General features: G+C 50.6%; 1 protein-coding gene across 2 annotated transcripts in view; it reads right to left on the bottom strand.

Annotated features, from left to right (window-relative positions):
* Window positions 1-5589: 5589 nt before the first annotated feature.
* GRID2 (glutamate ionotropic receptor delta type subunit 2) overlaps window positions 5590-13222 on the bottom strand; it is a 1314711-nt gene continuing 1307078 nt past the window's right edge. Inside the window, exon 16 of one of the 2 annotated variants that reach the window (XM_055138197.1) lies at window positions 5590-9262. In XM_055138197.1, the coding sequence (XP_054994172.1) occupies window positions 9107-9262 (156 nt within the window). In that variant the 3' untranslated portion in view covers window positions 5590-9106. The remainder of the gene's footprint in view (window positions 9263-13222) is intronic. The other variant, XM_055138198.1, reaches the window with a different exon arrangement.

Below are 13222 nucleotides of genomic sequence, written 5' to 3'. Positions count from 1 at the left end.
TGCAAATTCTACACACAGTAAGCAGAGCCTCCGCGCCTATTGACTGTGATCCTGAGGTCTCCTAACCCATTTTGGCACCAGAGCGGATGCTTGAGCCATGCATTTTGACTGTGAACTGAGCTACAACCTCGTGCAGCCCGGGGAGGGATTTTTTTTCCCTCTCCACCCCATTTTTCTGAGCGAAAATGGCGGCAGCGGCAGCAGCCACACGGTGAGAGCCACTCTCTAAGACCCCTCCACCAGGAGGTAGGACTTTCTTTAGTGACATAGCCGGTAGGTGGTCCTGGGAGGGGAGGTGTTCCCGGCGCGTCTTCCGCCTAGAGATGAACCGAGAGCCGCGGCACGAGAAGCAGAGCCTCTGCGCCTATTGACTGTGATCCTGAGGTCTCCTAACCCATTTTGGCACCAGAGCGGATTCTTGCAGCCATCCATTTTGACTGTGAACTGAGCTAAAATATTAGAAACCCAATAACGCGCGGCCGCTATTGCGGCCGTGCGGACTCAAAGTCTTCACTCTTACCAATGAAGAGAAATTATTAGATGATGCCTATTCGGCAGGCCTGATTGTTGGGGAAAATTTCCAATCAATAATAGTGAGTTCTGTATGGAAATATGAAATGTACTCAATATATATAGAGAATAATGGGAATATCATTAGCTACTTAATTGGGGTTGGGGTGGGAGGGGGGGTGTATTGGGGTTCTTGGTGGTGGAACGGGTGCACTGGTGAAGGGATGGTGGTTTAATCAGTATTTGACTGTGACTTAAACCTGAAAGCTTTGTATTTTTTTTCTTGTTTTCACGGTGGTTCAATAAAATATTTCTTAAAAAAAAAATTCTACACACAGTGAGTTAATAGATACAATAAAAAGGGAACTATTAAAATTGATAAGAAAATGACGAGTTCCTGAAAGAAAAACAGCCAAGAGATAAGTCGGTAATTCATGAAGGAGCAGTAAAACTGGTGCATAAAGATGAAAAACACACTCGACCAGGAAACGCAAATGGAAGCAACAGGAAAGCTCCAGCTATCTGCTGCAGATCAAACACGGGTGCCCCAAGCATCGCACCAGAACAGGGGCGCAGAGGGCAGACCCTCAGGGCCTGTCTGGCTAAAGAGCTCGCGCAAATGAAAAACGGAACTTTTCATGAAGTGGGAGCTGACGGACAAGCAACGGACTTAGCGGAAGGGAGAAAACTGTGTCCGAGTGTGCAGCAACAGCGGGAAAGCCCCGGCCCGCCCCAGATCCCCAGGGCGGGAAGCTGCGGGTGCCCTGGGCAGCCTGAGGGTCCCTGGGGCAGGGGCTGGAGGAGGAGACGTCCCCCTCAGGCCCTGTGTCTGCAGGCCAGAGCGTGTCCCTGTCCCTGAGCCTCCCTTGCCTCTCTGAGAGACCCTGCCCTGTCAAGCAGCAGAGAAATGATTTTGTTCGACCTCACGGATCTTCCTCAGTCTGTTGCCCCTCAGGCCACGGTGAGGAACTGGGGGGGGGGCGGCTTCCTCAGGAGCGTGGACGTGACCACGGTCCCTCCCTGGAGGTACTGGCAGCCTCTGTGCCCTGGTGTCGGGCTCTGTCCAGAGACTGGGCCCTGCTCTGGGCCAGCACTGGCTGTCCTGGCAGATCTTGCGGCCCCAGGGCCAAACTCACACGCAGGTGTGGGCTGCGGCTGCTGGGTTATTTCTGGGCCCTGCCCGGGAGGGGATGTTCCTAGAACTGGGCCTCACCGGGGTCAGCGTGCTCACGGGCCTTAACTGTGGTCACTTGGACAGGGTGCTCTGGGCCCTCCTGGCGCTGGCATCAAGCCGGGCCTCTGATGTGTGCTGGCCCAGTTCTCTGAAGGCACCGTCTTCCACGGGCGCCGGCGTTGGTCCCGCTGGGAGGCGCATCTCAGCCTTCCCTCAGCGGGTGCGTCTGAGGACAACTCTCATCACTCAGTTGAGGAAACCGTAGTAACAGCTCTCTGGACTCCTTTGTGGACAAAACAACAACAACAACAACAACAACGACGACGATGACAACAACAACGACAACAACAACAACAACAACGACGACGATGACAACAACAACGACAACAACAACAACAACGACAACAACAACGACGACAACAACAATGACGATGACAACAACAACAACAACGACGATGACAACAACAACGACAACAACAACAATGACAACAACAACAACAATGACAACAACAATGACAACAACAACAACAGCAACAACGACGACAACAACAATGACAACAACAACAACGACGACGACGATAACAACAACGACGACGACGATGACAACAACAACGACAACAACAACAACAACAACAACAACGACAACGACAACAACAATGACGATGACAACAACAACGACAACAACAACAACAACAACGACAACAACGACAACGACAACAACAATGACGATGACAACAACAACAACAACGACGATGACAACAACAACGACAACAACAACAATGACAAGAACAACAACAATGACAATAACAATGACAACAACAACAACAGCAACAACGACGACAACAACAATGACAACAACAACAACGACAACAACAACAATGACAACAACAACAGCAACAACAATAACGACAACAATGACGACAACAATGACAACAACAACAACAACGACAACGACAACAACAAGCCTTCTCAAGTAGATCCAATCTGAAGTAACTTCTTTACATAGAAAAGTATCAGATGAACCTTGTCAAACCCTGGGGTGACTCGCAGTCCTCTTAGGTTGAAAATCAAAAAAGTTTTTTTCTTTTTGGGTCACACCCAGCGATGCACAGGGGTTACTCCTGGCTCTGCACTCAGGAATTACTCCTGGCGGTGCTCAGGGGAACCTATGGGATGCTGGGGATGAAACCTGGGTCGACTGCATGCAAGGCAAATGCCCGACCCCACTGTGCTATCGCTCCAGCTCCGAAAAAAAAAATCAAATTATTAAGAAAAAGAGAGAGAGAGAGAGAGAGAGAGAGAGAGAGAGAGAGAGAGAAGAAAGATAATCATGTCCTGATGACCTCTCAGTGTCTGTGTTGCAAGCCATAATGCCCAAAAGGAGAGAGAGAGTCTGGGGAATATTGTCTGCCGTGGAGGCAGGGGGAGGGTGGGAAAGGGGGGTATACCCGGGATACTGGTGGTGGGGAATGTGCACTGGTGGAGGGATGGGTGTTTGATCATTGTGAGATTGTAACCCAAACATGAAAGCTTGTAACTATCTCACGGTGATTCAATTAAAAAAAAAGATAATCATGTCCTTCACGTGGCCCTGAGGACTCCAAAGGTCAGTGCTCTGTCACCTCCTCACGTTGCTCTTACCCCTCATCCTTCCCACGGTGGCATTCCGGGATTCAACCCCTGAGCCAGTTTGCTGTTTGAGTCATGTTTGCGTTCGGTTGCTGATGAGCTTTGGTTTCCCCACTTCAGGGCCATGACTGGGTCCTCTGTGAGAAACTTGGATACCCAGCACCCCCGGGTACCCCGAGCCTTGCACTCGCGTTCCCGCATTAGTGCAGGCTTGGTTCCCTTCAGTGACCACCTACCGCTCTCTGTGCTTTAATCTTTCAGCAGAGAATCACTTTCAGTTGGTGATTAGACGTGTCGCGTGACTGTTTCTAGGTCATGACTGTGGACTTTGACATGATGTCGCTCCGCTGCTGGCCACCGTGTCTGGCACGTGGAAGGTGCTCAGTCAGCTTCCAATGGAGGAAGGATCCCTGGGAGGGGGTTAACATAGTTTTGTCAGTTCCCTCAAGGAACAGTTTAGTTGCTGCCAATTTTAATGGCGTAGAAGTATTCGCTGTGAAGATTTCCAGCGTTTAAGATGTAGTTTAGCCCGCGGTGGAGTTGAATATGGGAATCTCTAACTATCAATATGAAATGTGAGGACACCATAAGGTAAACATTGTGTCTTGCCGGTGTCATTTGCATTCGATCAGCTTTAAATAACTTTCATTAAAGAAGGGACGCTCATTCCAAAACTGTGATGGCAACCAACAGTACGGGGCTTGGTACCAAGAGACCAAGAGAGGCCTCTGTTGACTTCGGAGAGCTCCTCCTGAGTTCTGGATTTTATAAAGACCGTGAAAGGACCCAGTAGAGAAAAAACAAAATCACAGAAATGGTAGGAGCCAGGTAAAATTTGCTAGGCAGTCAATTTTAGCACAAAGCTACGTACAGAGTATCACTGTATCACTGTCATCCCGTTGCTCATCGATTTGCTTGAGCGGGCACCAGTAACGTCTCTCATTGAGAGACTTATTGCTACTGTTTTTGGCATATCCAGTACGTACGGGGAGCTTGCCAGGCTCTGCTGTGCAGGCTCCATACTCTCAGTAGCTTGCCAGGCTCTCCGAGAGGGGCGGAGGAATCGAACCCAGGTCGGCCGCGTGAAAGGCGAAAGCCCAACCGCTGTGCTATCGCTCCAGCCCATGTACAGAGTATGGGAAAGAAATACAGTGATGCCCCTTTCTTAGTCATTTTTAGTCACTTAGTCTAGGGAACTCTGAGTCTCTCTCTCTCTCTCTCTCCCTCTCTCTCTCTCTCTGTCTCTCTGTATCTGTCTCACTGTCTCTGTCTCTCTTATCGTCTTCATTCTTAACCCAAGGACTGTAATATACTGAGTTCCTTTATCCCCCAAAGTCACTCATGCCTTCCCAGGTCCAGTAAGAACAATCACTGAAAAAAAAAGTCCCTTCTGGCTGCCAATCGTAGAGAATTCTTAGTCTGTCTGAAAGTGTGCAGAGGTTCCGTCTTTAATTACAGAAGCGTCCCCCGCTCTCCCTCTATTGTGTCTCCTGGCCTGGTTCCACGGGCTGCTGGAACTTCCCGTGCCAGGTCTCTGAGAAGCCGCACACTCCTGCCAGCGAGGGGAGGGGCCGTCTCTGCATCAAGCCCCTTTCTCAAAGCTGCTGCCTTCTGCGCTTTTATGCTGCGTCTGTCTTGCACCCGGCAGCCTCTGGGCCCTGGCACGGCAGTGGGGGTGTTGCTTGCTCTGACTTTTGGGAGCGAGGAGCAACGTGCAGATTGGAAGGAAACGGAAATGCTCATCTCTCTTGTCACTATCAAACACCCCTGGGTCACCCTTGCCTGGGGTCTCACTATAGCTGTTTCAAGCTCATGTGTAAATTGTTTGATCCTCCTCCCTCCCTCCCTCCCTCCCTCCCTCCCTCCCTCCCTCCCTCCCTCCCTCCCTCCCTCCCTCCCTTCTTCCCTCCCGCTCTCCCTCACTATCAAACACCCCTGGGTCACCCTTGCCTGGGGTCTCACTATAGCTGTTTCAAGCTCATGTGTAAATTGTTTGATCCTCCTCCCTCCCTCCCTCCCTCCCTCCCTCCCTCCCTCCCTCCCTCCCTCCCTCCCTCCCTCCCTCCCTCCCTCCCTTCTTCCCTCCCGCTCTCCCTCCCTTTCTCTCTCTTCCCCCTCTCCCGCCCTCCCTCTCTCTCTCCTGATCCTCTCTCTCTCCCTCTTTCTCCTTCTCTCTCTCTCTCCCTTCCCCCCTCTCTCCCTCCCTCTCTCTCTCTCTCTCTTTCTCCCCCCCAACCCGGAGCTGTGAGCATGCAAGGGCAGACAAACAATTAATCAAAGTAATTAATTTTTATTATCAATTTTTAATCACCAAAGGAGGAGTTGGACATCAACCAAGGACATTATTCATGACAAATTTTTATTAATAAAATAATTTATCAAAGACTTATGAAAAATTAAAAAAATCTCTGGAAAAGAAAACGATCTCAACCAAGACAGTCTACATGTATCTGTAGGTGAGGGATGGATCTCTACGGGGGGTTGCTATGTCAGTGACGTGGGCGCTACTGAGGGCCTCACTTCTGAGAAGGACACGAGGTCTCGGAGCTTGGAAAGGCCCCGCGTGGAGAGTCGCACGGGAGGTGGCAGCTGGCTTCACCCCGGGCCCGTAATCCTCGTCCTGGTACTTACTCCAACATCTTCACTTAGTCCTCACTTTCGGGTGCTCCAATCTTGTTTCCTCAGCTCCCGTACTCTGGGGCGGGTTTTCCTTCAGACGCTCGCTGCTCGGTCTGTTGCTCTGACAGCCCCCCGCCCCCGCTGGCCCTTGGCCCCGCGCCTCCCGCCCTGGGTGGCCGTCCTCTGAGCATCTCTGGCTCTCCTCCCGAAGCAAGCGGTGGCTGCGGACTATAAGACGTGGTTTTACGTTTAAAATTTTATTTTTAGTTTCCAGCGAAAGGTTAATAGTGTAAGAAAGGGTCTGGAGCTTTCTCAGTTCACGGACTCGGTTACTGCGTCAGCGATCCTCACGCAGAGCAAGGAGGGTATTTTCCTTCCTAGGAACCATCCTGGGTCTAGTTTGTTCCGGGGCTGCGTCTGGGGGTGCTCAGAGCTTTGGCCTGACTCTGTGGCCCGGGGTCACTCCTGGCGGGGCTCAGGGAACCATCTGGCATGACAGGGCTCGAACCCGGGTTGGCCACGTGCAAGACAAGTGCCTTAGCCGCTGTCCTATCCCTCCAGTCCCTCTGACTTATTTTCCATTTCATTAAAAAATATCTTAGGCGTTTGTATACACGTTGAATCTTATCCATTCCTCCAGGAATCAAAGGAATGGTTAAGATCGTCCTATTTTAGGTTAATTCTTATCCCAGAGCTTCTGAAGTGCTGATTTTATCTGACATTCAGTGTATAAAATCACTCTTTTAATTTTGGAGTTCCTTTACAAATGTTTTTTTAAAAACCCAATGTTTATGGTCTTCCTATATATATATGTATGTGTGTGTGTATATACACACATTTTTTTTTGCTTGTTTAGAGAAAACTGGCTTATTTGAATAGAAAAAAATCGATTTTGTTTTTCCTTCAAGGAGGGCTGGGTGGAGTGAGCCCACAGCACTGCTTGTCTTCCTGCCCAGGACTCTGTCCCGCCGGAAAGGCAGAGTCCCCACAAGGCTGGACTCAGCAGAAACCCAGGGCCAGAGAGGCTCGCTGGGGTCTGGGCGTAGGTTAGGGGAAATGCGTGTGTGTGCGCATGTGTGTGCATGTGTGTGCATGTGCATGTACATGTGTGTGTATGCGTGTATGTGAGTGCACGTGTGTGAGAGAGTGTGTGTAAAGGGGCCATGGGAGGGTGTGAGTCAGGGAAATGTCTCCCTCGGGCCTGTAGGACGGACAGAATGGAGGTGAAGCTTGGAGGGGTGAGGCAGGCAGGTGCGGGGTAAACTGCTCCAAGGCAGTGCCATCGGGAGTGTCCTGCTGTCCCTAGACGGCCTGACTCCAAGGCGTCAGAGCCCGGCAAGGCTACTGCTGGGCTCCCCTGGGCCAGTGCCCCCAGCTGAGGCCCAGCGGGGTGGCTGGGGTCGTTCCTGCCCGCTAACGCCAGTGACCCCGGAATCACTGCCGGCTGCTGCTGCTTCTGGCCCTAAGAGTGAGCGCTCTACCGTCATCCCGGGGGATAGCCCGTATCCCAGGGCACTGGGGGTCTGGACCTCCTGGTGTGTGAGTGGCAGGAGGCTGAGATGACCCCGGACCCTCCCCGGCACTCTCTCCTCGCATGCTGGGAGCAGCAGGATCACACGCCCAACCCGAGTCCAGGGAGGCTTGCGGTTGCTCTCTCTGTGCCACTCACTCTCGGGGATTGAGTGTTTGAGCATCTGGCAAATTGTCACACTGTGTATGGCAGGGAGAAGGACGGACCCAAGGACGGCGGGACACTCAAGCTTGGGGACGCCCCCACAGTGCTCCGCTGACTCTCACTACAGCCTGTGAGGCGGGTGCAGTTCAGAGTAATTCCGTGATGAGAAGAGAAACACCCGTGTGGAGTGCTAAGACTCGGCTGTGTCTTCCGGCTTCGCAGCCTGACGTCCCCTGCGGGCAGCTGCGACCGAGGCCGGGTGGTGACCTAATGGCTGTGAGGAGAAGGTGACTTGCTTCCCAGCGTCAGGAGACTCAGAGAGAATGCGTCAGTGTGAAGGAGCCACCTGAGGCCGCTTGCAGGGGTTCCCCGGGGGACGGCCACTTGCTGGCTGGAATCTCGTGAGTTGCTTTGGCATATCAGAGTGTCATCTGTGAGTCAGCCTTGGCAACTAGAAGCCCCCGTGGGTGGTCGCCGTCGTCATGCTGTCTAGCCCGAGTCACGCTGTCCCCCTTCTTTGATGTCCTCGGGAGAGTTGACTTCACGGGGACAAACGTTATCTCTACGTATTCCTAGTGTTTTCATCAACGTCTTCTTACACTCCAATACAGAACTGGGCGCGGTCAGTAACTAAGACCTTGTTGGGCTGACGAGATCTGTGAATATCTCACAGGGTACTTTCACATTTTACTCATCAGAGACCGATTTACCTGGAGGAAATGTTAGAGGTAACGGGGAGCTGGGTGCAGGGAAAATTGCTCTTTAGGTGGTGGGGAGGATTCCGGGGCACTGCGATTCCAGGGAGAAATATCATTACACACTTGGTTTGGTCAGAGATGGTGACTCAGTTACTACGTGGGTATCCAAACCAGTGGACCGACCTTAGCCAGAGTCCATGCAGAGGTCTTTGCATGATGACCACTACTGGGAGTGAAGACAACTTCCCTTTGCACAGGGAGAAGTGGGTTATTTGGGTGAACACAAAGATAGGGTGGTCTTGTAATCTAGAGAGCGCATTGGGATTCAATCCTCCGAATACAACTTATCACAGCACCACCGTCTCTTCCTGGGAAAGCTTAGCCTCAGCCCTTCTCCTGGCCCCCGTGACTCCGGACACTGAGCCGTCAGGCGCTCCCAGGCAGCGTGAGCCTGTGTCGAATCTCGGACAGCAGGACTGGGGGACTGAGCTGAGCGTGAGGAGGGCCCCGACACACGGGCCCGGGGTCCGTGCCACTGCAGCATCTCTCAGAGCAGAGACTGGGCAGTGCCCATGGCCTGGCACAGCGGCCGGTGTTGCTTTTTTAATTTTTTTCATTTTTTTAATGAGTGAATTACAGCAAAACTGTTGAGGTCTTCCTAGCCGGTGAGTTCGGTGTCCTCGACAGGGAAAGAGTGTGTACGTTACGGTGTAGTCCGTCAGCTCACCAGAGTCTGGGACCAGGGCCCCGGGAGCCCCGAGCTCAGGAGAGGGGAGAGACCAGCTGTCGCGGTGGGGAGGGCTAGCGGTCATCCAGAGGGCCGCCCAGCTGTGAGGACTGCTGGAGGCTGTGGCCGGAGGGCTGGTTTCTCCAGGGGCTGGTGCCGAGTTTCAAACAGGGCGGTAACGGCCAAGCGTTCCTTTCAGACGGTATGGTTTCACTGGGCAGGGACGGAGCCTGTAGGGGATAAAGCAGAAGGCCACGTGAGCACTGGTTTTAGAGGCGGTCTGGCTCTCCCTGGACCTGCCGCTGCTCCGCCCTGCAGGTCTATTGTAAAGCCCTCTTCTGCAAGTCGGCTTTGGGGGTTTAAAGGTTTTCTGGGGGGTTGGTACCCCCAGGAGCAGGGAATATTGGTTGCTGGCTCACTGGGGTGTTAGGGACGTCCTTGGAGTGTGGCCAGGACTGAGCGAAGATTCGTCGGTAGTTTGGGCTGCAGAAGGTCGCAGTGCTGTACCCGAAAGCAGCAGTCTGAGTCCCGCTCTCTCACGGAGTCAGAAGCATAGGGCCAGAGTCCGTCGCGGGACTACAAACACAGGCAGTGTCCTGGGGTCCCACTGCTTCACCCCTGCCTCTCAGATATGGCCTTTCCACTTCCAGATGATAATAATCATGAACACACTAGTCATTAAGGATAAAATTGTTCTGACTAATAAAATTTGGAATTATTAAGTGCATGTTAACCTACCCACTTAAATACGTGCTCGTAACTAAGGAGATTCCCCTTATTCTAAAACTGAGCTTGTAATTTAGCCTGTAAGTAGCAAAACTGAAGAGATTTAGATCCACAGCAGGATCCTTGGACCCCGGCACAGAGCTTTAGTCGCTGGCCAGGCTCAGGGTGACCTGTGTGACCCTGGCCTCTCGGGGTGCCTCGGGAGGACCTGTGCTGTTCTAGAACCTGTGCTGTTCTAGAACCTGTGCTGTTCTAGAACCTGTGCTGTTCTAGAAGTTCGAGAAGAGCAGCGTGTGTTAGATACGGGAACACACCGATAGCACTTACCCGTCCACTGTATGCAACAACCCGTCACATCAGCAATGCAAACACGCTCACTGAGCTACATGTAGGAATTAGCGCCAGGTTCAGAAGGGCTCAGCACTGTTCAGAGTGAGCTCTCTGAACACAGCGTCCAAAGACCCTGGGAGCGAAGTCTTCTTATATCGCAAAATAGTAAACAATTTTACTTAACAATGGTGAACTCAGTACTCCAACATGGAACTCAGCTGGGGAGCAATGTTTATTAACAACTTGTAGGACGGGTGAAACAGAGACTAAGTTTTAGAGAACCCTGGACTAGTAAATAATGTGAAAAATATGTTTCTAAAATACACATTTTCTTTTCCTTTTTTTAATAAAGTAATTCCCAATATTTGATTACATTTAATGTTCAAGCACCAATCCCACACCATGACACCTTCCAACCACCCTATTGGGATGTTTCCATCCCAAACCCCAACTTCTGCCCCAAAGCAGAACTGAAATAACATATTTTGTATTGTTTGTTATGAAAAACTGCTGAAAATGCTCCAAAAAAGTTTCCTTAAAGGAAAGAGTGTGAAGATTGTTGAATTTCACCCAGGAGCCATTGAGTCCTTCTGTGTGAGACCACTAACATGCTGTTAGAGGTTGAGCCTTGTGTGCTTGTGTATATGTGTGTGTATATATACACACATATACGGCCGAGCCTGGCAAGCTCCCCATGGCATATTTGATACACCAAATACAGTAGCAACGATGGTTCTCATTCCCTGACCCTGAAAGAGCCTCCAATGTGGCACCATTGGGAAGGACGAGTAAAGATTTTAGAGGCTGCTAAAATCTCAGGGCTAGGACAAGTGGAGACGTTACTGGCGCCCGCTTGAGCAAATCGATGAACAATGGGATGACAGTGATACAGTGATACATATACATATATATGTATGAAAAATACACATTTTCTGGCCAGAGACAGAGTAGAGAGATTAAGGTCGTTGCCTAAGTGAGGTTGAGGCTGTGACCCTGGCTCGAACCCCACGCCACACGTGGCTCCCTGAGCACCACAGGGCCTGGCCACTGAACACGGAGACAGGCACGGCCATGAGCACTGCCGAGTGGGCCTCCCGGCCAAAAATAAAAGAAGCAGATGGATGATAAAAATATACACTTTGCCCACAAAACAATCAAATTAGCTTCTTAATTATGGACTACTATCTTGTCTTAGAATTGCTACTTAGTTTTGAAAAATGTAGAATGTCACTGTTAAAAAATCAATTCAGCCCTTGACAGGCGCCTCGCCTGGTCACAGGGATGACGCTGCCGTACAGCGTAGGATGGGGGAGGAGAGAGTCGCCCTAGGCACAGAGAACGAGTTTGGAAGAAACGATGGGAGCGCGGGAGGTGGGCTGGCTTTGGGGAGGGTGAGACTATTGACTCAGGAAAGCGTTTTTATTATGACTTCTGCATGATGAAAGTCAGTTCAGGTGTCCGTGAAGATGGGAAAGACTGATGTGGAGGAAAAGCCCTGACTGGGAGTAGAAGGCCACGAGGACACGTGCTCTGCAGCCTGGGGAGAGGGCGCAGCTGCTTGCGGACAGAAACCTTTACTGAGACTCGGGCCCGGGAGCTGCACGTGCCGAGCCCACCGGGACTTCTGACACGCAGATATGAAGGTGTCTGTGAACTTGGGCGAAGAGCCATGGGGAACGGGGTATCTGAAGCAGGGCTCAGGGGGCTCAAGACCCCTCTGGGCAGCCTCGGGGCGGGGCAGCAGCCCCTGCCTGTGGTTCCGGGGCTCGCTTGGGCCGGGGCTCGAGGGCGATCCCCGGGGTCTGGTGCTGGGAGTTGATCAGGTCAATGCGCCTTGGCCCCGGGGCTACCTCAGGACCCCGCAAGTTTAGTGATTTTCTTCTGGATGTGACAAAAAAGGCAACAGAGGAGAATTATTCTATTTAATGACCATACACTGGTCACCTGGGAAGATAAAAATAATTCAAACACTGCAAAAATGATCAGAAATTAGAAAGTCTCAGGTAAGCAATTAAACAAAAGACAATGCGTGTGAGCGATCCTGCCCTTCCCGTATCTGCGATGGGAAATGAGTAATAGCAGCCACGGTTGTAGGTCCCTATGCATTGTCATCAGCTCCCGGATCTACTGCTTTTAACAACCTTCCTTTATCATCAAAGCTTTTACTGACTTCTAACTGTGCTCCTTCTAAAATATTTCTGTGTGCTCTCTTCGCTCACCCTTTCTTTTCTGTGTTCATCTCTTTTCACTCACAGTTTACTTACCTTTGAGCCACCAAAATGTAAAGGCCATGCCACACCACTGATTTTAGCAAAGTCAGACCTGAAGAACGTTTGTGCAGACTTTCAAGCACATGACCCCACTGAGAAAGTAAAATTTATAAACGTGATCTGCCACTAAGAATTTGAAGCATTTATTTCAAAATAAAATTAGCTAGCATCGACTTAAAAAGATTTTCCTATTCCTTCAGTTGTTTAAAGGATTTATTTTTAATTTATAGAGTGATTTATCTTGAAGCTATTTTGCTCATGATTTTGACCCTGAAATAGAAAACATGTATCGAATACTGCAAGTAGAAGTGGAAAAAATTCTCACCCATCTTCAAGGCATACAAAAATACTGCAGCAAAGATACTCAGCAATGCGCAATGAGAATTTTGCGTATGAGCACTGGAGGTTATTTAAATGAAGCCACTTTAACTTTATTAACTTTAACTTTATTTACTTGAGCCTTGGGGAGTTTGTTTTTAAGTTTTCTTTTTCAGTTGGTGTGAGGTAACTGTGATTCCTCATGAATTGTGTTCTGGTATTTTCTCTCTCTTTTTTTTAACGTTCAATGCACACACACACACACACACACACACACACACACACACACAGTTGCACACGGAGTCAAAGTCAATGGCAGTGGTTTCTGTCAGGGCTGGTCCTGCCGCCCCTCTCTGAGAGTAAGATAAATGTAAGTGGTGAAGGGCTCCCGGGGGTGGTTGGACTCACTTTGTATTCAACACTCTGCCCGCCCCTTTCTCATCTCACTCTCCCTCCCTTTGTGTGTTCAAGCCTACTTGAGTTTCTTTTTTCTTTTGTAGAAGTGGGTTCTTTTGATGTGTCTCAGGGCACGCCCTGTGGCCGCAG

Source organism: Sorex araneus, chromosome 5 (genome assembly GCF_027595985.1).
Source record: "Sorex araneus isolate mSorAra2 chromosome 5, mSorAra2.pri, whole genome shotgun sequence".
Lineage (NCBI taxonomy): Eukaryota > Metazoa > Chordata > Mammalia > Eulipotyphla > Soricidae > Sorex > Sorex araneus.
Note: the sequence above shows the minus strand (reverse complement) of the source record. Positions and strands in the feature narration are given on the sequence as shown.